This window comes from Sorghum bicolor, chromosome 7 (assembly GCF_000003195.3).
Source record: "Sorghum bicolor cultivar BTx623 chromosome 7, Sorghum_bicolor_NCBIv3, whole genome shotgun sequence".
Lineage (NCBI taxonomy): Eukaryota > Viridiplantae > Streptophyta > Magnoliopsida > Poales > Poaceae > Sorghum > Sorghum bicolor.
Window position 1 is genome coordinate 2,080,483 of NC_012876.2, and position 25,263 is coordinate 2,105,745.

At 40.2% G+C, this 25,263-nt stretch overlaps 3 protein-coding genes and 1 long non-coding RNA gene across 6 annotated transcripts; 1 reads left to right on the plus strand and 3 right to left on the minus strand.

The window, feature by feature from the left end:
• On the plus strand, positions 234-3,791 carry LOC110437184. Of its 2 annotated transcripts, XR_002455381.1 has the most exons (5): positions 234-592; positions 687-893; positions 988-1,037; positions 1,124-1,227; positions 3,332-3,791. It is a non-coding gene; the product is annotated as an uncharacterized LOC110437184 (long non-coding RNA). The 2 variants fall into 2 exon arrangements; XR_002455380.1 differs by lacking the exon at positions 988-1,037 and having other exon boundaries at positions 243-592.
• On the minus strand, positions 1,364-3,418 carry LOC8074041. 2 transcript variants are annotated; one of them, XM_021465531.1, is made up of 2 exons: positions 3,293-3,418; positions 1,364-3,099 (listed from the first exon to the last, which is right to left on the minus strand). In XM_021465531.1, the coding sequence occupies exon 2, from the start codon at positions 3,052-3,054 to the stop codon at positions 1,570-1,572; it is 1,485 nt and encodes a 494-aa protein (XP_021321206.1). In that variant the 5' UTR covers positions 3,055-3,099; positions 3,293-3,418; the 3' UTR covers positions 1,364-1,569. The 2 variants fall into 2 exon arrangements, with proteins under 2 accessions (XP_021321206.1, XP_002444964.2); XM_002444919.2 differs by having other exon boundaries at positions 1,364-3,096; positions 3,293-3,413.
• LOC8074042 lies at positions 8,284-11,088 on the minus strand. Its single transcript, XM_002444920.2, has 3 exons — positions 10,024-11,088; positions 9,732-9,899; positions 8,284-9,042 (listed from the first exon to the last, which is right to left on the minus strand). Exons 1-3 carry the CDS (start codon positions 10,693-10,695, stop codon positions 8,995-8,997), a joined length of 888 nt encoding a protein of 295 aa, XP_002444965.2. The 5' UTR covers positions 10,696-11,088; the 3' UTR covers positions 8,284-8,994.
• Positions 17,686-22,562, minus strand: LOC8074043. Its single transcript, XM_021465460.1, has 5 exons — positions 22,256-22,562; positions 21,255-21,361; positions 18,764-19,609; positions 18,536-18,676; positions 17,686-18,412 (listed from the first exon to the last, which is right to left on the minus strand). The coding sequence occupies exons 1-5, from the start codon at positions 22,320-22,322 to the stop codon at positions 18,032-18,034; spliced, it is 1,542 nt and encodes a 513-aa protein (XP_021321135.1). The 5' UTR covers positions 22,323-22,562; the 3' UTR covers positions 17,686-18,031.

The window sequence follows — 25,263 nt, forward strand, 5'->3', positions numbered from 1 at the left end:
ATATAGATAAAAAATAACTAATGGTACCCATGTCTTTCTCCTTTCCGGCCAGGCGCCCAGCCATGGCCCATGGAGCGGCGGAATTCCGACGAGAGCGGCAGCCAGGGACTGGAAAAACGGAGAGAGAAGGAAAACAGGCCCAATAAGCCCAGCATTCGGCCCAAGTGAAAGTGTACCCAAACCAGGCCCAATCGCGCTCCTCCTGGTCCCGTTGGCGTCCGCCGGCACAGCGCCAGAGTTGGAGGTCGGAGCTCCGCGCGGGGCGCCCCAGCCCCAGCCGGCCAGCCCACGCCGCGTCGCGCTGCTCGCTGCAGCCGCCCCGCCCGACCGGCCCCGAGCTGCGCGGCACCCGCTCGTGGCTCGCCGCTCCCGCTCGCGACAGCGGCGCAGCCACGCAGGCAGGCTGCTCTGATGGAGGAGGAGGAGGAGGAGGATTTGGTGGGCGCGGGCCACGGGAGTGGGCGTGGCAGGGGAGAAGCTGAAGGAGAGCGAGAGGGAGTAGCAGGCCGAGGCTGAGGTACAGGCGCCCCAAAACACCAACAGTCATTCCTCTTCTGCAAGCAATTGGGAAGAAAAAAAATTGTAACAAGAGGTATACTGTAATTGTGAATTTGAGATTTAGGCATTTAGCAATTTATTTTATTCGAGATGTGATAATTGAGATTTTGCTGGTTGTATATGTGTAGATTTGAAGTCATTTTCTTTTCAAGTATGAGTGTTGGTTCTGGATCCTGCCCCAAGTACCCATGAAAATCAAATTGGTGTGGCTGTGGAATCTGAAGAAATACATCAACAAGTAGTTGTAGTTTCTCAAGTTGAATCAACTGAACAAGCACAAGCCCAAACAGATCAAGCACAAACTCACGATGAAGAAGAAGAATAAGAAAGTGCAGGTACTGATCTCATTAGGGAATTTGATGCAAATCTTCATGTTATTGCTGATATTGGATGCCGAATAGCAATTGATTAATTTCACCCTGACATTAGAGATGAGGTTAATAAGGCTTATTTGTTCAAGGGTCCAACCCAACCTAGAGGTCATGCATTTCCCCCAAAAAAAAGTTTTATTACATTATAATTCATATATTACACACTAAGTCACTAACTGATTTGTTCTTCACAGGTCTCTTAGCTCTTGGAATGTTGGATTTCAGTCTTTAATTTGGACACCTTTTCTTGTTCGGTTGGTCTCTGTTGAATTAATGGACTACTATCTTCAAATGAGAGGTACTATCATCAATCAATGTTTAAAATTGCCATAGATTAGCTATTGATGTGTGTCCTTGCGATGTCATTAAAAAGTTGTGTCTGTGATGTGCCCCACCTAAATTTCTGTTCGAGCACCGCCACTGTATCGATAGAAATATGCATCCTCTTATTCTGGTACTAATCTCTTGTGGAGTATAGAATCCATAGCACATATATCTTTCTTTCTAAGGATAGCTTAGTTTTCACACTATGTAGCTTACATCACCGTACGAAATCAGGAGAGCAGTTGAGCCTTGTAACACTCGGCTGCAGGGCAACAAACTAACACACTTAACTTGAATAAAAAAAAACACCTAACTACTACCTCATTCTACTTCTCCTTGCACTTGCTCGGGTAGCTCTGCTCGGCTGCCCTTTTTCTGTGGTGGCTGTGGGCGGCATATTTTTCTCTCTCCAGCCATTGTAGCTATGGAGGAATTTGTCGCGGCAGCAGCAGTCACAGCGCTGCAACAAGTTGGCAAAGTCAAGTGCTCTTTCAGAGCTTGACTTTTCCACCACAAACCATGCAAAACCATGTTTACCGAACCAATCCATTCCATATTTTGGCAGCTCTGGCTGATGCGAAAAACAATTGACCGCGCTTGATTGTACTGTCTCTGCCACTTGTTGTATGCTACTAGCATTTCTATACTCTGTAGCGTCTCCGATGATTTCGAGTGCATAACTATCTTGCGTTTGAGTCACAGCATGAGGCATGAAGGCAGCTGTCAGCACCAGAGGTGGTGGCTTCCAACCTCTGTTTTTGCTTCTTCTTCTTCCGCACTCATGAAATGAGCTAGTACGTGTTTTGGACTCTACTGGAGCTGATATATAGCACTGGAAACCCAAAGCAATAATTTGATCTGGGAATATATCTGCTAACTCTGATGAGACGTTGTTGTTAGCAGCACAAAGTCCGTGCCTGCTTCCTTGGCAGCATGCTGGGTCTGGGCGAGCAATTTGTGTGTGCATGACATGCAATTCTTGAATGCCCACCCACAGAGGCCCATGCAAATGGGCAATGTCTTGTAAGTTAGATAGTAGGGTGAGTTCTCCCATTGCATATTCAACAGCAAGTTTGAATTGAGATGCTAGTAGTAATTGCAAGCCTTTTATAGCAACCTCAACCAAGTCTGTGCTTTCTGTTAGTCGTAGGATCAACCCCAGCAAGAAACATTTCTCAGCCATTGTGCTATCCTCATAACGGTATGCAAGCGCTGCCTCCACGCCACGCTCATCAGAATACGTGGGCCTGATGTAGAGATGCCGTAGCAGGTTTCCTTGCTCCGAATGATAAGTGAGAGTTTTCCCTTCAAGGAGATGCCTAACAATAGGGTTGCAAAAGGTGTAGTGATGAAGTGAACAACCAGACTCCAAGTCCCTCACAAACCTTCCGGCACAATCTGCATACCATTCAAATCTTCCAACATCATGTGTGCTCAAGACAGCAAAAGGTGTGATGGACATGTTCTTCTTAGCACTATTAAACCATCGCTTGCGCTTGTTTACCACTTGCGGGAGCTGCTCTTCCTCGCCAGGAGGCACCGCTTGTTGCCTGTGCTTGTCGAGCAGCTCCATGGCCTCGATGTAGGCACGCTTGATAATCTTCCTGCGCTGGAGCAAGGAGAGGTGTCTGATGGGCAGCTCCATGGCCCTCTCAAGTGCAAACTCCAGCTCGCTGACTGCCATCTCGAGCCTCTCTGTCAAGTGCCCTTGGGACGCCTTCTCCTTGCGTCTGCCCAACGCAAAGGAGACGCCTCTGCTCACCGTCTCCTGAACAAGTGCTGAACACACCATCTCTGCCATGAAGTCGCTACTTGCTAGGTGTAGGGATATGATTCGACCAACCTGCTGATCAGGACACAAAACAACAGCAGGGTTTATACTTCAATTTGATGCACACAAGTACCGAAGTATGTACTAGATAAATACTATATATATACTAGTTGTAAATCTGTAATATGGAGCAGTGCATGTTTTTCATGCTTAATTAATTGGGTTACAGGTCGATGCATATGCATGGAATATATATAATCCTTATTACCTTGGCTCTCCTCTAGCTCATGCGTCGGCCTCCCTGCAGGTTGCTGCAGCACCAACCGAAGGGATGAAGGAGGAGGGATCACCAACAGACACACTGCTGTGTTCCTTATTACTGAGTCAACTAACTGTGGCATGTATATGTCTATGTCTACCTGTATATGTATATAGAAGCGAAAATGTATGGAGGGGACTTTCTTGCGCTGTGTACAGTAGTGTGAACATGCAGAAACAAGTGGAGCTGGAAAATTCAAGGAAGTGCTGAGGATGATTCTTCCTACTTGGCAGTGATGCTATACTATTTAAAGTTTAGGACTTTCTTGCGCTGTGTACTACTACTAACGAACATGCTGAGGACTTTCTTGCGCTGTTTACTATACTCCCTCGGTATCAAAAAAGTGTATTTCAGATTTTATCAGAGTTAAACTATTTAAAGTTTGACTAAATTATGGTTTGATGCTATAAAGATATATTAAATGATAAATCTAATAATACTTATTTGATATCATCATTGCAGCATTGCCTTTTGATTTAGCGCTGTAGCTAAGAGTGCACACTTTTGGACAGAAGTTCTTTTTAAAAATTTTGCAAAACTTTTTAAGATTTCCCGTCATATCAAAGCTTACGACACATGTATGGAGCATTAAATATGGATAAAAAATAATTAATTGCACAGTTTGCCTATTATTTGCGAGACGAATTTTAGTCCATGATTAGACAATATTTTGTCAAATATAAACGAAAGTGCTATTATGTTCATTTTGCAAAAAAATGCAACTAAGGCCTTGTTTAGTTATATTTTTTTTTTGCATAATGGACATTGTAGCATTTTCATTTGTATTTGACAAATATTATCCAATCATGGACTAAGGGGTGTTTGGGACTGCTCTGCTCCACGTTTTTCAGCTCCGCTCCACGATTTTTAGCCAAACAGTTTCAGCTCCACGCACTTAGTTCGAGAAAAAAATATTGGAGTTGTGAGAGCACTTAAAGAGTTACTCCATAAACTCCAGTTTTTTTTAGAGCTGCTTTTAGTTGAGCTTGTGAAGTAGAGTTCGTGGAGCAGTCCTAAACACTCTCTAACTAGTCTTAAAAGATTCGTCTCGTAAATTACAGACAAACTGTATAATTAGTTATTTTTTATCTATATTTAATGTTACATGCATGTGCTGTAAGATTTTATGTGACGAAAAATTTTGAAAAATTTTGTAATTTTTTTAGAATAAATAAGGCCTAAACAAGCCCCCAGTTTAACACTGTTGAGCTGACTAAGCTGTTCCCACTCCCGAGCCATGGACAAGCTCAAGGAAATATAGAGGCGACTTCCCGTGCCTTGCTAGGATGCTACAAGATGTCAGTTGCACTATCTGAAATCAATGACTTGCAAGGCCGGCCAAGTCTTCCTCTAGTCGTCGCCAACAACCACAAATTCATAAAGGAGCTGTCATTGTTTTTTTTAAGGAGAATGAATTCTCTGCTTTTAAGAAAGTAAGGTAGCTGTACAATATTGGGGATATCGGTGTCAACGACGCACTCAAACAGGAAGCTAATAAGACATCAAATCTCAAAGATAGTAGGCGCCACACAGCTGAGCTTGAAACTCTTCATCCAAGACATGATGCCTTCCTTCACATGAGCCGTCTTCTCCCTATCCGTTTCCTTTAACAGAATACTCCAATTCTTCATCAGAGCCAAGGCACCATAGATAACATCAGTTGGCGCTTGGGAACCTCTTCTCAATAGTCATCTTGTTCCTAGTAGTCCATAAGGCCCACCAAAACCTGCAAAGTAAACATGATCAATCAAGCATGTTCGCTGGTCTGAAAAGTTATGACTGAAAACACTGTTGGTTGATTTATTGTTAGAAAAAAACATTGTTGACTGACAAAAAAAGTACGGATTATAAGACAAGCAGGTAGTAGTTGTACAGTAAAGATTGTGCTTCTTGTCGGCCGTGATAACACCTTCTCAGAGAATAAGGTAATTTCTTCCACCGAAATACTTCCAGAATAATACTACAAATCAGTTTAATTTGCTAAGCAGTCAAAAAAAAAAGATATGATCTATAGTGTCTGGTTTGCCACAAAGGCAGCAATTGCCACTCCCTTTCCAGCCCCTTTTGAGTAAAGATGAGCTGTGCAATCTTTTTATTATTGAAAACCTGTCATCGAAAGAACTTAATCTTCAAAGGAATTTTGCATTCCAAATGATTCCTGCAACTCTACTTGTCATACTCCTGTTTATCAAGAACCTATATAAAGACCTATGCTAAACTGTTTATTTTTCTCTAAAGCCCAGAAAACAGAATCCGTGGTCTCTTCATGCAGAGATACTCCGTACACCCATAAGTTCCTCAAGGAGTTCCTGCCAACTGTTTAGTTCCCAAACAGAGAGAATTCTCCTGAAATCAACAAACCAGCCTCCTTCCTCCCAGCAATCAGAAACAGTACAATCAGGCACCCTTACCATTTTGTACAGATTTTCATAACTGGTCATCAGAGGGACATCTTGGATCCAATAATCCTGCCAGAATTTGTTAGTCCTGCTATCCCTCACCTTGAAAATTGGTCCCCATTTGAACAAATGTTAAGCCTTGTTTAGTTTCCAAAAAAATTTGCAAAATTTTTCAGATTTCCCGTCACATCGAATTTTTAGACACATGCATGAAGTATTAAATATAGACAAAAATAAAAACTAATTGTACAGTTTGATCGAAATTGACGAGATGAATCTTTTGAACCTAGTTAGTCCATGATTGGACAATATTTGTCAAATACAAACGAAAAAGCTACAGTGTCGATTTTGTAAAATATTTTGAAACTAAACAAGGCCTAACCCCTGCCAAAACTGAGAAGTGACTGGTCGGACCCGATGATTCGTGACTTTGTGCTCCTCAGTGTAAAGATCTTCTAAAATCTTTAATGCAGTCTGAGTTACCAAAAAAATAAGACGAGTTCTGCTGGTTAAATGAACAAATTCTTTTATACCCCTAGTTGTGAAGGTTAAATGAACAAATTTTAGACCCACATTCTTTTTTTGTTGCCTTCGATTTAAGTTTAATCATAATAACAAAATAATTTATTCTTTGTAATATTTTCCAAAACTGTGTCTACCAAAGCGTATCGGAGTGAGACATCACTGAAAAAAAAGAGAGGTGACGCCGTAGTGAGCCATAGCAAGTGACTTAGGGCGTATTTCGTTCACACCTACTAATAAAGTTTAGTCACCTAAACCAGCTCCTAAAACGTCTGTTTGGTTTGGTGAACTAAAAGAGACCTTTTAGTCCCTTTTAGCCAGGGTGTTTGGCTCCAAAGTGACTAAAAAGTGAGGTTTAGTCTCATTTAGCAACATTAGAGTGACTAGTTGGCTAAAGCCCATTTAGTCTCATTTAGTCATAGTGTTCGGGTAAAAAGTGACTAAATGAGACTAGATTTAGTGAGGAGTGAACCAAGCACCCCCTGAGAAGGAATGCCCCTAAATTTATATCTCATACATATGCCATTCTAATATATAAGCCAAGTAAAATCTCTAGGGTGTGCAAGGCAGCTAGCCAGAACTATGAGAGTTATAGGAGTGTATGGATTCATTCTGTAATGTTTAAGTTAAACTAAACAGAGTTCACATTCTTACTCAACAGAGTGAGCTACTGCACTCTGCTTATTGGGCTTGACCTTGACACACTCTGGTCTCTGGTCCCGCATAGCGACTGCTGGGCCAAAGCTGGGTGGCGAGTCGTGGGCGGCCCATCTTGTGTAGCAGTAGCAACTTCAATCGGTAGGCCGTGGCCCGTGGGCTGGTCCTTCCTTCAGCACCAGCAATGCAACTCAGTATCCAATGTTGGAGCAGCAATAGTAACACAGGCCTGCATGGAACTTATGAATTCCGCCGGATGAACCAGCTCGGCTTCTCAAAATTTTGAGTTTTTCGCCTTTGTAGCACTTTCATTTTTATTTGACAAATATTATTTAATTATAGACTAACTAAGTTTAAAAGATTTATCTCGCAATTTATAGGCAAACTGTGTAATTAGTTTTTGTTTTCATCTATATTTAATGCTGCATGCATATGCCATAAGATTCGATGTAACGAAGAATCTTAAAACTTTTTGAAAATTAAACAAAGCCTCAGTTAGGCCTTGTTTAGTTCACCCAAAAACCAAAAACTTTTCAAGATTCTCCGTCACATCAAATCTTGTGGCAAATGCATGGAGCACTAAATATAGACGAAAATAAAAACTAATTGTACAGTTTACCAGTAAATCGCGAGATAAATCTTTTAAGCCTTCTTACTCAATGATTGGATAATGTTTATCAAATAAAAATGAAAGTGCTACCGTCCTTAAAAACCAAAAAAATTTCGGAACTAAACAAGGCCTTAATAGGAGTATTTCCTTCCTATAGATATATCAGAGAAAAATCCACACGACCTGGATTCGAGTACCTGTACCTTGTACAGTGAAAGGTAATGGCGGTAAAATAGCACATCAGCACACGCACATCCATTGACCATCCGCCGCCGCCGGACGCACCGAAAGGATCACCGACGCCGACAGTGTGCTCCCGGCCGCCACAAGGAACAGGACAAGTCCCAGAGTCACTCATACACAGGCGTCCTGGCTGACAGGTGGGCCTCTCTGCCCTAGAACGGCTCACATGCATGGCTGATAGTACCTGACTCCAGCAGCAGAACGGCACCACGGTATGGAGTATGGACCGTCCTCCATCTCCGTCAGGTCTCAGGTCCACCCGGAATTCACATGCACTTGCTTGCACGCCGGCGTTCAGCCTTTAACAGCAGCAGCATGCAGCAGCCCATTCCCGGGTAGTACTTCTTTTTTACAATATACAGCACTACTTTAGCTATTTTTTAACGAAAGAACAATGTTTTCCTCTCACAACATAGCATCAATCAAATTTAAGTAAAACGAACATAGACGCTGTTCAGTTCTTTTGGCAAAAAAAGGCCTCAAAACTGAATCAAAAGGCTGTTGTGGCATACGTAGTAAGTAGTAGATTTGACTATTTGAGAAACATGCATCAGTTTTTAACAATCGGACAGCTCAAACTCAGATGCTTCAGCCCTTGGTCAAGAGGTCAGTTGAGTTGTTATTACTAACAGAACACTGTCACTTTCGACAAACCAGAACTGATCGTCTGAAAATACACTGCACCCCCCATGAACAGACTCACATGACGTGCGTCACTAGCAGTGAACTCTAAAAGATAGTAGCAAGCAGTGCCATCAGCTACCGAGTTTACAAGATCCTCATGCCATAATCCAGCGTTACAAAGAGGTGTTCTCTGTCAACTGTTGGTAAATGAATGTCTCTAAGCATACTTTTTTTTTGTTGCTAATCAGATGGCTCAGATATCAAATTGACAAATTCTCAAGCCCTGCCTGAGTCAAATTGTTGCTAACTGAACATTGCCCCTGTGCACAGTTTGCAAACTAGTAAGTCCGAACCAATGGATCTTGAAACGAGAACAATTCATCATCCGATGTTTTTTTTCCATTCTAAGTTCTGTTATTTTCATCCTACGGAACATAACTTTGCAGCTAGTGATTCTACACCTGAAGGCTGAAGCTTGGCACTTGGCCAGGGTAGGTGCGCGGTACAGCGACTGAACTGGGATGAGACACCAAGGTGACTAACCGTATATATACACACACGGGCTATCCTTGTGGCGATGGAAGAAGCAAAGGAGGCTACGTAGGCCGCAGCTCGCTTTCCTCATGTTCCTTTATGAAACGACCCTGCATTCATGTAAACAATGGTCAGAAAATATTGTGATTTGCTTTTCAAAGTTGCTGAACCCATATTGTATCTGCTACTTTTTCCCAGCTTGCCAAAAAGCCTAATGCAATTAACTCAGGGTTGTTTTGTCTACACTTTAGTCCATCTCAATCCACATGTTTTGAGGTGAAAAAATAACTAGATTTCCACCTCAACACATGTGGATTGGTGTGGATTAGAGAGTAACCAAACAAGACCTGACAGACAAAGTGGAACACGATTTGAGTACTCATTTGCAAACAACAAACAAATGCTCTGTTTAGCAACTCAAATGCTTTAGGCACAATGAATTTATCTGATAAACTGGTAATGTGCAAAACCCACAGTTCTCAATTGCATAACGAAATTACCAAGTCCCAATTAGCAAAATTTCAAGCATCAGGTTAGAGCTGCAGATATATGCATGCATGCATAAAGACATAATAATGCATCCCAAAATCCCAAACTCCAAACCAATCAATTTATATAGTTCAGAGCATGGATTCAGAGCAGTGTTTGTAGTACTAGGATCATAACAAATTCATGCCTTGGCCCATCAGTAATTAATAAGGAGATGTATGAATGAGATCACAGAAGCTCATATCGTGCCAACTTGAGAGACATCAGCAATAGCATCATCAACAGAAAAAAAGTGATGTCAATTCTTCACCTTGAACCGCGGCCGCTTGACGGCATTAACCCGGCGAACCTCGTACCGGATCCGCTTGGCGAAGAGCCGCCTCCGCCGCTTCTCCTTGTACCGCCTCACCCTCTCCGCCCTCCCTGAAAGCTCCGCCACGGCGTGGTCGGCCGGCTCCATCTCCACCAACACCTGCACCTGCACGGGCAGACGGCGGCGGCGGCGGCGGCACCGCGGTCGGTCACACTCACATCCGTGTCACCAAGACCCGCACGACGGGCATACAACATCTGCGAGGACTGAGAAGCGGATGTTGGCTTACGGCGTCGAGCTGCAGCTCCGGCGAGTCGCCGCCGCCGCCCCCGCTGGCGCCAGCGGCGCCGATGTAGAGCGACCCCCGGTCGGCCCACGCCGCGAGGATCTCCTCGTAGTCGAGCTTGAGCAGCAGCGAGCGCGCCGCCGACGCGCCCGTACTGGCGGCGGACGAGCACGGCGACGACGACGACGTGGTGGCGGTGGCGGTGGGGGTGGCCGTAGCCGCCGGCGAGGAGCAGTACACCCAGCGCTCCCTGCCCCGCAGCGCGCGGCGCGCGAGGTCCTCCTCCTGGGCGCCCGGGAGCCCCGAAGCCCCCGAGCCGGCCCCGTCGGGCGACGCGGACGGCGACGGGCCGAGGATGTCGGAGAGCGACGGCGCCGGCAGGGCCTCGAACAGCGTGGACGCCTCGTTGTGGTTGTGCAGCGCGAACGGCTCCACCTGCTGCTGCTGCCGCCCGGCGCCTCCGTCGTCGCCGCCAGCGTCCTCCTCCCGCTTCACTTCCGCCTCCGCCTCCTCCTCCTCCCACGGGTCCGCCGGCGGCGACGGCGGCGACGGCGTCGCTGCCACCTCCGCCTTAACCATCAGGTCGCTGAGGCTGAGGTACTTGGTCCTCTTCGCCTTGCCCCTAGCCCTCGCCCTCGCCCTCGGCTTGGGCCGCCGCCGCCCGCCGCTGGCCATGGCGCCTCCACGCACGCGGCCCAAGGACGGTTCTTTGTCGCGAAATGCCAGGGAAAGAAAGAAAGAAAAGCGAGAGATCTCCCTCCCCTCCCGCGACCCCGGCGAGAAGAGAAGAAGCTCATCAGCAGAAGCAGGGTGGCGAGGCGCTTTTCCCCGATCACGCGCCGACGTGGCGACGGCTGGCCGAGGTGGAAGGACACCATTGGCGGGCCGGATTGCGGTGTCCCCTCTCCGTCCTACACCGGTGGGGGCCGGAGGGTAGGGCAAGACTTTGGAGGGTAGAAAGGGAAGGACTTCACGGGGTTTTTGTGACGCAGGGAGGAGGTGCACGTTCACGTCGTCGCCACCAAGACCTTATGACGCCAGTTGTGTCATGGACTTGATTAGAGAGGAGGTCAAGTTAGTTTCATTGAGACTTGAGAGGAAGCTCACACATAAAATTTAAGTTTCAAGGAAAAAGAGTATTATAATTGTACATATTGTGGTTTCGATGAATATAAGTATTGGTACCAGGTGAAACCAATGACTATATGCAAGTGTACCACTACAACACTAATGTATTACAATTCTGTTCTAAATGTTTGATGAGATTATAGCTTAGTGACATTAATGAATAAATTCTAGATACACCAAATCTATACAACCATGTTGTTGGGTTACCTAGTTCACCAAACACGTAAATAGAAAAATTATATCACAAACGTAGTTTTCTTTACCAAAATTCAGAGTTACAATGGTAGTTCTACCTCCTCTAATAAGAAAACAACTTTATTTATCATTTCGGGTGAAAAATGCAATAATCCGTGAGATTCTTGTTCAAAATGGCCATCTCAACAAACTCATCACTCCACTCAACCTGCCACCAGCCGGCTAGAGTATTAGACGCGTGTTAATTAATGATATACATCGATAAATCATATACACAAGTGTACAAGTAGTGACGCACCATTTGTAAATATCTAATCTTGGAATAAACTCATACATTGATACATCATTATAGTCAAGATTTGGACATTTGATTGCATGCACTTAAAATATAGTATAAATTATTTTTATTATAAGACAAAATTTCTCTAGTTTTTTTACCAAGTTAACAAAACTAGTCACGTCAGCAGTAACACTGAAAATATGAATTTCAAGGTATGTCTAATATAAAATTTGATGTTTGAGATGCTTGTTCATTACGGAATACTTTTTAAAATTGATGCTTCTAAAATTAGAGGAATCTAACTCTAAAAAAACTAAAACAATATAGTACACACCCGTCACAAAATGATTATAATTCTCGTATTGTAATAAGGTAATTGATTTCAAATTTGGTTAAATATATACAAAAATGCAATAATACTATGGGAAAATTAGGCATCATTGCATTAATCTTTGAATATACACTCTCCATCCTAAAAAAATTATAATTATATATTTAAAATTTATCCTAAAACAAATACATTTCTAGATATTCTGCATCTCGTTCAAGTAAGTCTTTAAAACTTTCTCTATTTAGCTTGTTCGTTTGAGCTTATCTACATTTATTTTAGAAGTGCATTTATTTTGAGATAGAAGAGGTATTTTTATAAATCTATTGAAAAATATAAATATAAATATTATGTTTTATAATAAACCTACTCACGTTTGACTAGTTAGCTTAGGTCCTTTTTTTTACGGTGCTTAGGTCATCTCTTTTTTTTTCCCTGGACGATGGATGCGCAAGTGAAAACAGATGAGGTGTTCACTGTCAGTGCAGACGCGTAGTACTAGTACAGTACTGTAGTTTAACAGCATCGCACATGGTATGGTGGCAGCATGGCAATGCCAGTGCGGAGAGTCGAGGAGGGAGGAGGCGTGAACAGTAGGTAAAAGTTTTTGGTTTCGCATATATTTAATAAATATTATTTAATTATAAATTAATTATATTTAAAAGATCTGTCTTATAAATTATAGATAAATTATGTAATTAGTTTTTATTTTATTTATATTTAATGTGTTATAAGATTCGATATTAGGGAAAATCTTGTGGCACATTCATGAAGCGTGAAATATAAACGAAAACAAAAACTAATTGGACAATTTAACTATCACGAGATAAATCTTTTTGAGTCTAATTAGTCTATAATAATTTTTAAATAAAAAAAAATGTTATAATACTAAAACCAAAAAGAAAATTAGAAGTAAACAAGGTTACCGGCTACAGCCACATCCTTGTCCTTGCTGCCGTCGTCCCGCCCGCAGCAGCCGCCGCGGAGGTGAGAAGGTCGTCTCACGTCTCGTGGTCCGTGCACCGCCGCAGACGGGGCGTCTTAGCGTCCGGCCGCTCGGACGGCAATCGTGGGCCGATATATTTTCCCGCGTAGTCACTTTCCCGCCCACCAGACTATGGCGCACGAGAGGATGGCACGCGCGGAACAGATCACGGATCACCAGTATGCATGTAGTGCTGACGTCATACGTTTTTACCAACTAAAAAAAGTTATAGATGCTAAATCAAACATTCAAATTAAATTTTGATTACACCATTAGATTTCTTATAATAAATCCTTTAAAACAAGATCTCACATGAATATATTTAGATAAAATTTTATTGGCGAACATTTGTCTTATGAAGATAGAATTTTTTTTTTATTAAATAGAGACGATGTTCTAGGTTTAGAAAACAATGTTCCGTCTTTGAAACAAAAATGTTCTCAATTTAGAAAAACAATGTTCTAATTTTAGATAAACAAATAAATAAATGCATATCATAAATAAAAAAAATAAAATGTAGACCAAAGCATGAAAACAAAAATGTAAGAAAACGCAATAGAGAAAATTAAAAAGAATATCACGTGGATAATTTTCAAACATCCTAAAATAGACTATAGAATATCATATGTATAACATTAGGGTAAGTAAACTATTAAATATATTATAAATGTGAACATTAGTAAATACACTATAAAACATCACGGGTATACTTGAACATCACAAAAAACACTATAAAACATCACATGTATACTACGAGAACATCACATGTAGATTACGCGAACATTACAAAATACATCATAGAACATTACATATATACCACGTGAATATAAAAAAACACATATATAACACATGAACATAAAAAAAGCACATATAAACTATATAAAATATTAAAAATCCAACATAGAACATAAAAAAAGAAAAAGAAAAGAAATAAATGAAAAAAAATATAACAATGAAAATAATTGTAAACAAATAAGAAAGAAGTAGAAAAATATAAAAGGTATAGAATATGAAAAAAGACATATATAACACATGAACATAAAAAAAAGCACATATAAACTATATAAAATATTAAAAATCCAACATAGAACATAAAAAAAAGAAATAAAAGAAAAGAAAAGAAAAAATATACAATGAAAATAATTGTAAACAAATAAGAAAGAAGTAGAAAAAGATAAAAGGTATAGAATATGAAAAAAGAAAAATAAAAAAGAAAAGAAAAAATACCAAGAAAAGAAAATAAAAAAATATCAAGAAAAGAAAAGAAAACTAAACAACAGCGATCAGGAGGGGAAAAGAAAAGGAAAACAAAAAGAAACAAAATAAGAAGAAAAGAAAAAAAATATATTATAGAACATTAGTAATACACCATAGAACATCACTACATATATTATAGAACATCACATATATATTAAACGAACATCACTAAATATATCATAGAACACCACATGTATACTAAAGTGAACATCACTAATACATTGTAGAACATCACATGTATACTGCAAGAACATCCCATATATATTACATAGACATCGCAAAATAGATCACAGAATATTACATGTATACCACATGAACATAAAAAAGCATCATAGAACATCAAATATATATCATGTAAACATAAAAACAACGCATTATGTATACTACATAAACATAGAAAATAACATATAATATCGAAAAAATATATAAAAATAATAGTAAAAAAAATAAAAAGTATGAAAATAATAATAATAATAAACACATAAAAATAAATAAACAAACCTAAAAGATAAGAAAACATGAATCAAAGAAAAATATTTTAAAAAGAAAACAAATAAAGAAAAATAAAATGATAAAAACATGATTAACAAATGATGAATATATAGAACAAATAAAATAAATGATTAACTTAAATAAGAACCAAAAAAGGAAATTAAAAAGAAAGAAAGATTAAAATAAGAATGAAAGCATAGAATACTCAAAAAGAAAAGAAAAGGTAGAATAAATAGAGGCAAGCAAAAACAACAAAAAATCAAAAGAAAAATAAAAAGTAAAAATAAATAGGAAAAGAATAAAAAAAGAAAACGTAATACAATAAAAATAAAAACATAGAAAACAAAAAAGAATAAAATAAAAAATAAATAGAAGCAATGAAAAAAAAAATAAAGAGAGAAAAAAGAAAGAGAAGAGAAAACAAATGTGAAAAGAAAATTGAAAAAAAGAAAGAATACATATGAAACAAAAGTAAAAAAATTGATGCATGGAAAGAATAGTAATAGTAAGAAAAAGAAAAGGAAAAAAGAAAAGAAAAGAATAATAAAAAGTCACAGAAATCAAAAAGAAAATAAAAATAAAAATAAATGAAGCATGGAAAGAAAAAGAAAAAGAAAAAAGAAAAGAAAGTAAATGGAAAGAATATAATAAAAAAGAAAAAAAAAGAGAAGCTTACCTACCTGGCTCGTCGCTTCCCGCCGCGTGGGTCGTGGCTTGGGCGGGAATTGCCTTGCGCTCGCGTTGTGGGTTGGGCGGGAATCATCGGACCGTGGTTTCTGTCCGATCGTTCGGACGGGAAGATTCCGGCCGCAGACCACCATGACCACTGCGGTGCGGCAGCCGGCACCCCGCAGGCATGCAGCGCGCGAGTCAAGGCAACCGCCCTTTGACAGTGGAGTCCTGGGCTTGGGCCGATTCGGCCGCCCGGCCCATGTTTTCCCCCTACTCGTGTCGTGTCACGGTCATTTCCTCTTCTGCGATGCAGCATGTGCGACTGCGAGCTCCTACCACTACAAGTAGTCGGTATGGGCGTAGTACGTACGGTACGGCCGATCCGAGCAGACGCTCAGAGCAACGGACGGAATACATGGAGTACTGCTTTGGGCCACGCAGGAACCACCGTGACGTCGACGCGCCAATGCACGTGGCATAATAGAGTGACACCGTGCTACTAAGGTAGTATTGTTTTGATCTATTTTTTTTATTTTTTGATATTATATCACTTTCGTTTTTATTTGACAAACATTGTCCAATTATAGAGTAACTAGACTTAAAAGATACTTCTCGCGATTTACAGGCAAACTGTACAATTAGTTTTTTTTAATACTTCATGCATGTACCGCAAGATTCGATGTGACGGAGAATCTTGAAAAGTTTTTGGTTTTTGGGATGAACTAAACAAGGCCTAAAACAAATTAAGGATTTGTTTAGTTTTGATCTTAAAACTTTTCACATTGAATATTTAGACATATACATAAAGCATTAAGTATAAATTATTAATTGCACAGTTTATATGTATCGTGCGAGACAAATCTTTTAAACATAATTAGACACTAATTGCTATAGTTAAAAATGTGCTACAATGTCCAAAAAAAATTCTTTTCGTGAAATAAACAAGGCCCAAAATTATTTTTTAGCAGAGGTTAGAAAATATAATGTTAATTTTAAAAGTATTAATAAAAATAAATCTGCTTTGGTTCTGGTTTACCCATAACGTAGAAACATATTGGGTACTGTAGCACATGTGTAACTATAGCAATTAGTATTTTCTCATGAACTAATTAAGCTTAAAAGATCTATCTCGCAAAATACCTGCAAACTATCTAATTAGTTATTTTCTAATCTATATTTAATGCTCCATGCGTCCAAACATTGATATGATGGTGCGAAAAGTTTTTTGGGTGAAAACTAAACAGGGCCATAGTTTGTTTTAACGGGAAAACATAAAAAAAAAACATGACAAAAAAGACCTGCATTCTAAGAGGCTTGAAGCAAGTTTCCCAGAAAAAGGGTTAAAGTAGGTTTTCGAGAAAAAAAAAATCATGTATGCATGAGTGAAAAAAAAATACCCCAAAATGCCCACCCAAAAGTACATAGTATGTGTCTGGATTTGCTTTCTTCTACTCTAATATATCTGATCGTTTGGCTGAAAAGTTATGATTGAAAGTAATGTTCGCTGATTTATTATAAGAGTAAAACATCGCTGAATGGCTAGCAAAATCGATAGATAAGCTTAAACGAACATGCTTCACCAATTGGTTCCACGCGCGCCCTCCTCAACTCTAGTTTTCCTGAGCTCGATTTCCTTGTTGCCATCCCTGTTTCCAACTTCAGGGCTCCCTCCTCGATGGCCCTCCATTGTTGCTCGGGCTCTTTGTCCGTCATCTTGCCAAGGATCAACCATTTGACGCATTTTTGCTCGAGATTCTCGGTTGTGCCCACTCTGTGCCCCTCCGTCTGCCCTAACCACATCCACAACTGCCTCGCCATTACGATGTTCTCTACCCGTGTTCCAACATCTCTAATGATGAGAAAAGAGGAGGAAGGCGAGAGCGAGCATACAATGTGAGGAACGAAAGATTTTGATAATTGACATCATAATTTTGCAGGCCTTTGAAGATTTGACACTCCTATCATGGTGACATGTGGGGTCAACCTTACTCATCGACACGTGGGTCAAGATGTCAAATTTTGAAAGACTCACGAGTTGTATGTCAATTTTAGAAATTTCTCGGGAGAGAACATGAGATATGATGTGAATGCGCAAAACAATAAAAAGTTAAAAGCTGTGTCAATGACAGACATGTCCCACGTGCCAAAGATAGGATCCCTTTCAAGTTGCTCTAAACGCAGCATTAGCCAACGTTCAAGTTAACTAACTTATCATTAAAAGATGGTTGTCAAATTGTGGTTGCGCAACGTCGTTTATTTTCAATCAAGTATTGATTACAGTGTTTCAAAAATAAAATCCTGATATGTGTGTATGAATTAAAAAATAAATAAAGTTTTAAAGTCCCTTATAATGCAAGAATGTTACAGAATTCAATTTAATTTTTATAGTAAAAACACAAGAAACAATAATAATAATAATCACATGTTTCAAAGGATCACGCAAACTGGGAGTTGCAATTTCCAACTCGCAATGGTACTGGGTGTCTGGGTGCACTTTACTCGATGTCGATGTAGCAGCAGGAAGGAACGGCATTTGGGACAGCTGACCTCAAATGCAGTACAGAGTGAGAGAGCTATAGACAACGGGATAATAAAAGGTGCAGGCCTGCAGGGCGCCACATACTTCAGTGAGATTAAAAAAACTCCAGCACTGAACTCATAATTATATGATTGTCTAAATCCCAACAGCATGGCACCGGCTGCAAGGTTCCAAAAGACTGAACCCTACTGTTGAGGGAACCTTGGGCCTGATGCAAGTCTGGGCAGCCAGGACTCCTTCATGGGCTTTAACGAGTGCATCTTTGGACATCATGACGCATTTGCCAGTTTTGCTTACAGAGCATCCAGGGTGGCCATTGGTGGTGTCCAACGTCAGGCACTCCAGTGAAGTTGCAGATTTGAGGATTTGGCATGTTAGCTCGGCCAGAGTCTTGGCAGCAACGAATTTGATGATCTTCACATGCTTAAGTCTGGAATGATGGTGCCCTGGAATCACCCGCAGATCTGAAGGATTGTCCAAAACTGTGATGCGCTCCTTGGTGAATTCCCGGATTACCTAAACATGAAAAAAAACAGACTTTTAATTAATCAACATTCCAAACTTGGTTGTAAACTAATATATAACTTATTAGCGACAATTACGAAATATTTTTGCAGGATAGGAAGTACGGTGACTTGCCTCCAAGATGAAAGTCTCCAGTGAAGGAGCAGCATCAAGAAAAGAAACTAGAGACAGATAATCAAAGGTCAGTCCACCAATGGCAATGCTCAAGTACTTGAGGTAGAGGAACTTGCTAGGCACCATCGGTACTGTATCCACCTTCAAAAGAACATGTCCAAATTTTATTGCATCGTATGTAATATACCATAATGTGGGTAACAGTAATATATAGTCAAGAAGACTTACCTCACCGTCAGAGCGTATGGTAAGAGCTTCAAGATTGGGCATGGTGGATGGAAGATCAGCACGGGCATAAAAGGCGAGACTGCAATAGTAGTGTGTGTCTAATATCTTAATACGATTTGTGTTTTCAAGTGAGAGCGGAATTCGGAGGTCACCTACAAACTTAACACTGGAGAGATTTGGAGCTTTGCTCTCTATTGCTCGAAGACGATTGGAGCTACATACCACCTCCAGGTAATTGAGTTGCTGCAGGCATGGTATCTTAAGAAAAACTATGCTGTCACAATGCCTGAGTTCGAACCGCTCCAAGTTAGGAGAACTGGAAAGAAGGCACCATAGCTCATCAGCCTCAATATGAACAAAAGTTAGGTTTAGTGTTGTTAAGCTTGTCAAGCAGCCAATTCTGACTGTGGGATGAAATTGACAGCTTGCAAGAGAGAGATAGCGAAGTGTGCCTCTAGTTCCACCAGATAAAAGTGCGCATGGGAAGTTGTAGTTTCCATACACTGTGAGAATAAGGTCCAGCTCTTCAATTCCTGGTTTAACAACAACCTCAAGCAAACTGTCCAGGCGATCAAGATGGCAACGATCCTTATCGTAAACTGAATGAACATCCAATCTGAATGCCTTCAAGCCAATGCCTGAGTGTTTTTTCAGAATGCTGTCAACTCTGCTGTCGAAATCTGCTATTCCATCCTTCTGGCAAGCATTTTCATCTAAGCCCAATGTTTCTTTGCTGAAATGGAGGTCAGGATGGCGTCTCCAAGAATGAACAAAGGCCCGAGACACACAGGCAACTTTGGCAGCATCTCGCATTGACATTAGGGAATGTATGTAGCACCAGATGTCCTACATGAGCATGCATGGGAGAATTTTCAACATTTTTGCCAACATACATGCATGGAATAACATTTATTGGACAATAATATCCTAGAACCGAGTTAGTGCAGCAAAGAAACATACATACTCTCTTCATCTGAAAATAACTGATGTTTTAGGTCTGTCCTAAGTCAAACCATTTCAAATCTGGGGAGGGGCAGAGGCTTGGGTGGTCAGCTGCACCAGCCTTTAAGTAGGCAAACCAAGTTCGAATCCCCGCGGTGCCACCCTCGCTAGGATTTCGAGGGTAGGCACCAACCAGGCATATCAAAGAGAGAACCTGGTCCCTAAGTGTTCTTATAACGCAAGGGGCTAACCTAGCCTCTGGCCCCTTATCAAAACCATTTCAAATTTGATTAAGTTCATACAAAAATTACTAATGTTTATGATACCAAATAAGTGTACCAGATTTATCACGAAATATATTTTCATACTACAACTATTTGGTGCCATAAACGTTGATGTTCATTTCTATAAACTTTGTCAAAGTTGAATTGGTTTAACTCAGGACAAACCTAGAACTTCAGTTATTTTGGGACAGTGGGAGTAAGTTTCAGATTGGTAACAAAGAGTACATCTAAATATAGGGAAATCAGAATATAATATCTTTAGCAGCTGTATTGCTAAATACATAATAGAAACCTCAGCCACTCAGATGAGGATATAATAAATCAAATATCCCAGATCAAAGGACAAACGATTCACAAATTTTAGATAATGCCTGTCAAGTCACATTGGGTGATAATTTGAAATATTATCACTTTAAGAGACATATGGCTGCTTTTAATTTGGACAAGGTTCTAAAAGTCACTAAATGGTACCCAACCATTCGCTCCACCTCCACCTAGTAGTCATTATTCAGTATAACAAGGTAATTATGCTTATGCAGCCTAACTGCTAGTTATGTGGCAGCAAGTAAAGTCAATCCCTTGGACACTGCTTAGTATTTGTGTTTTCGGAACATTGATCTGGAGAAAGATTGAGATGGGATATGCCAAAGTGTTCTCAAGAGTACTAAATCTTAATCTGCACAAATTAGGAGTTGTATGAGACAACATCAGTAGTCATTATCAGTAGAATTAAACAGTCAGACTCAGGACAGTAGCAAGAGCTGAATAGAATATTTATCCATCTATATGGCATTCGGGGTGTAGCCTTCTTTGGCAATTGGGTAAGGAATGGGAGTATCTTTTTTTTTGGGACACAAGCTATCATGTTTCAGATGCGGAGAAGACTAGAGACAAGTCGTCGAAGATTCTTGTAGGCATAAACAGCAGGATAATGAAACTACTAGGCTACAGCAATCACAGAAGAAGCACAAGCGGGAGATGACTCCTAGTAAGTCAACTCTGAGCCTGAACCAAGGTCAGGGGGGTCTAAGATTCATGAAAGAGGTCTTTGAAGGTGAGTTAAAATATAATAAAACAGTTGACATAATGCAGAAACAGAGCTACTAAATCAGTAGTGCTACAGAAGGCTTTCACACAAAAAGATTGGTTGTTCATAAACTTCTATTCAGATAGTATAGGCCTACAGGCACCAATTTATACTGTTCAAGTAGCCACGTTGCTATTCTACCTGCAACAGTGAATATCAACAAAATTCTAAACCATACCTCTGGAAGGTTTGGTCCTGAATATCCATTTATTTGACTCTCAAGTGGATTCTCATCTTGCTGAGAGGTTGAGCCTTTACGTTTAGTCTGCGAACCAGTCCTTCCGTCTGCATCAGATCATGCGAGGTCATGGATAATGGTCATAAAAGCATCAGCAGAGGAAAACAACAAACTCCTAAATATTTTGAGGAAATATTTGAAATCCTGACTGTGCTTTTGCTGTAAATATTAGCTACTTAGATCAACTTTCAACATCCTGGCATATCAGTAATGGATGGTCTATTCCCTCGACCTTTTGTGTAAGTACTAATACTAGGGTACCACTCTGTATTTTATTTTCCTATTGCTGTAAATACTAGTAATGTGAATTTAGGCCGTAAAACTTAGGTTACTAAATCATTTATCTAATAGAACACTGTAACTCAGCTAGTATCACATACACCATGCAAAGTAAATTTATATATGTCAGGGGGAATCTCTCCTTGCAGCCCCACCAGATCTGTGTGAGCCAATTACGGATTATGTTACATATAAGAACAAAATATGACTTGACTAATTCAGGCCTGCAGAAACCGACAGAAACAAAATTCCATTTGAAGAACAAATTCGAACTCGATATTAATCTGAGGTTTGTTCATCATTCAGGTTTCTCATGTTCTCCCAATCTACTAATAAATACATCCCTCACCACTGTTCTCAGAATAGCAGCTACTCCAATGGGCACAGCAAAATCTGACGACGGCATACAAATCCAATGGGCTAGTGTAGTCCACTCAAGGAGAGGGCGCTGTTTTTGTATCTATCTAGTCTATTCTAGTAAACGAAAGAAAAACAAACTATAAGCAGCAAGCAGACGCAGTGTTTTTCATATGAAAAAAAAAATGATAGAGCAACGAAGCCTCGCTTCGTACAGTAACTAACTAGATGAGCTTTTCTACATGTATAAAAAAATCGCAGAAAATTTACAGGGAGAATGAGATGCTCAAGGAGAGGCGGCCTACTGCGGGTTTGGATTTGGCGACGCCGCCGCGGGCGCGGCTTGAACATGGGCGGACTCAGATTCAGCATCCCCGTTACGCGACGGCGGCTCGGATCGACTGGGGAAATCAATCCACGGGCTGCTCTCACTGTGTGTTTGCATCCATCTCTCCGTATAGGGAAGGGATCCCGCACTCGGCGGCGCTCTCTGTTGCGCCGCCGCAGCCCCAACCAGCACCACCAGCAGCACGTCAGTGGAGCGTCTCCGAGAAGCAGAGGGGCGAAGGAGACACGGAAAGGGACGACACGCAAGTGCACGGTAGCAGCTGCGAGAACAAGGTTTATCACGTTACAAAAGTGGACAGCGAGGAAAAGCGAGGTGAAAATAATTGCAAATCATCGATATACTTCCTCCATCTCAAATTATAAATCATTTCAAGATTTTTAGAGAGTTAAAACATCACAGGTTTGACTAAATTTATTTAATAAAATAATAATATTTATGATATCAAAAAAGTACCATTAGATTCTTTATTACTTTTATAGTATATCTATTTGATTTCATAAATTTTTATAATTCTTTTTATAATTTTAATTAAACTTAAAATACTTTGATCTTTTAAGATTCTTTGAATAACTTACAATTTTGGATGGTGGGAGTACAAGTTTGGTATAGACTCTCGGACATCCAAAAATTAAATTGAATTTGTCAAAAGAATACTATATATAAACATGGAACACTGCCTTTTATTACAGAAACTAACCATGGATATGTGCAAATGATAACTGTTAAATCCAAGACATATCCTCTGGGAAAGGAAATGAGACGGGGATACATGTGTCTTTTACTAACGTCCTTAATCTATCTGAATTTTTTTTTGCAACAGAGGGAGAGAGGGATACATGAAGTGTCATTGGCAGTTGCTAACGAGTAATGGTAGGGATAACCACTTGATTATAATAATTCTCAACATATCACAGAGTACTCCCTCCGTCTCAGAATAAACATACATCTCACACTTCGAGTAGTCAACTAATCTTAAATTTGACCAAATATATATAAAAACACCAATGTTTATGATATCAAATAAAACATCATTAGATTAACCATGCTATTTATTTTTTATAGTAAACCTAATTAGAGATATAATTGTTAATACTATTTTTTTACAAGTCTAGTCGATTTTGAGATTGGTTAATTACTCGAAGTGCGAGATGTATCTTTATTTTGAGATGGAGGGAGTAATTTAAAATAAGTTTAAGGACATGAATATGCAACTTCAGATGATATCTGGTGCGAACTGATTAGCAAGTTTGGGATCTAGACTTGCTATTTTAGAAGCTAGGGGCCTAGATGATAGTGTCTTCTTTTCCCAACATCCTCACCACTCACTCCTCATCATTGCCACAACCCCGTCCTTCCTTAATGTTCGCCCCTTCTTCTTTTTTCCAGATATTACAGAGTGGGTATTGCTCTCCAGTGGAATTTGGGGGCCTGGCTCTCATTGCTTTGTTTAACAATTGTAGATTAGTGTCAAGTTGCCGGCCTGTGGTTATACGCCCAGACAAATTGTTGGTATCGACAAGTTCAAGTAGAAGTAGCTTAGGATTGTCAAATCAGATAAACTTGCTGGAATTTTGCCAAAAATCTTGTTCTTAGAGAGGTCTAGACGTCTAGTGATTCCAGTGACTGCATTGCTCCAATCTTGTTAGGTATTTTTCCACTCAGGCAGTTTGATGACAAGCTCAAATTTATTAAGGCATCGAGGGAAGTGATTGCTGGGAGGATTTCACCAGATAGGAGTTGCCTGATAAATCAATGCTCACAAAATATTCTAATACATTGCCATATTTAATTATTAACATGATGTCTTCGAATTGATTTACTCCACTGTTCATTTCCAGATTGATATGGATACAATCTTAGAGGTAGGTTACCCTTCAGGGTCATACCAATTAGGTTTCACCGATGCCAAGGTATAGCACCAGATATGTTGTTACTTGATACTCGATAGATCCAAGTATTGAAGATAGTTGAGATTTTTAATTTCTAATGGAATGTTCCCAGAAGTTATATTATGGCTTAGTCGTAGAAACTGTAATTTTTTCAGCTCCACAATCCAATCTGTCAAGCTTCCAAAGAATTTGTTCCTTCCAAGATCTAAGAACCCAAGATTAGTGCGGCTCCTCAAAAATGTAGGGAAATATTCTGACAACTGTTATTGTTTAGTTGCAGGAAACCTATGGATTCCAATTCAAAACAATGAGGAATTTTTCCCTCTAAACCATTACTTGATAAATCAAGAGCATGCAAACATTTCAATGTGCAAAAAGATTCTGGAATGCTGCCACCAATTTGGTTTGAGAAAAATCTAATACTGTGATATTTGTTGGAAACTGTGTTATTGTTCCAGTAAGCTGGTTTGAACTGAGATTAAGCACTAGAAAGGCCATGTCACTGAAATGTGCTGGCAAGGTACCACTTAACTTGTTGCTGTTGGAGATGTCAATATTTGTTGCCAGGGAAAATGTTCGCCAGAACCAATCAGGAATCTTGTCAATTAGAGCAAACTGTTGCTGAAGCCAATCTGGAAACAGAGGACCCATCTGGCAAGATGCAAAATGTGCATTCCGAAGCCTGAAGGGTGGAAACCAGTCTGCATTTACTACAACCTTCAAATTATTGGAAGCCATGTTTAAATTCTTTAAGCTGATTAAACCTGCAAAATGTTCTTCAGCAAAGGCTATAGAGGCAGCGACGTTATTACCTTTTTGCCAACTCGGCATATGCCCTGACATAGCACAAAAAGATTTGATAGTATTATTTATTGTTTGCACCTGTTGGAGGCTAGAAAAGGATCGAACGAATTGGGGGCAAACTGGGCAGTACCAATGAGTGCTGCATTATCCATAGCATCATTAACAACAATGACAAAAAGATATGGAGAAAGCGGACATCCTTGCCTGATGAGTCAACAAGCTTAAAAGAACCCATAGGAATCTCCATTAAAATGGACAGAATACGACATGG

Bases quoted from the DNA above. Each gene is read 5' to 3' on its own strand.
- LOC8074042 (XM_002444920.2), bottom strand. From the start codon at position 10,695: ATGGCCAGCGGCGGGCGGCGGCGGCCCAAGCCGAGGGCGAGGGCGAGG. The intron at 9,900-10,023 runs GTAAGCCAACAT...CTGCCCGTGCAG, and splicing joins CGGAGCTGCAGCTCGACGCC to GTGCAGGTGTTGGTGGAGAT. The intron at 9,043-9,731 runs GTGAAGAATTGA...ACATGAATGCAG, and splicing joins TCAAGCGGCCGCGGTTCAAG to GGTCGTTTCATAAAGGAACA.
- LOC8074043 (XM_021465460.1), bottom strand. From the start codon at position 22,322: ATGCTGAATCTGAGTCCGCCCATGTTCAAGCCGCGCCCGCGGCGGCGT. The intron at 18,677-18,763 runs GTAAGTCTTCTT...GTTCTTTTGAAG, and splicing joins CCATACGCTCTGACGGTGAG to GTGGATACAGTACCGATGGT. The intron at 18,413-18,535 runs GCAAGTCACCGT...TTTCATGTTTAG, and splicing joins TGGAGACTTTCATCTTGGAG to GTAATCCGGGAATTCACCAA.
- LOC8074041 (XM_021465531.1), bottom strand. From the start codon at position 3,054: ATGGCAGAGATGGTGTGTTCAGCACTTGTTCAGGAGACGGTGAGCAGA.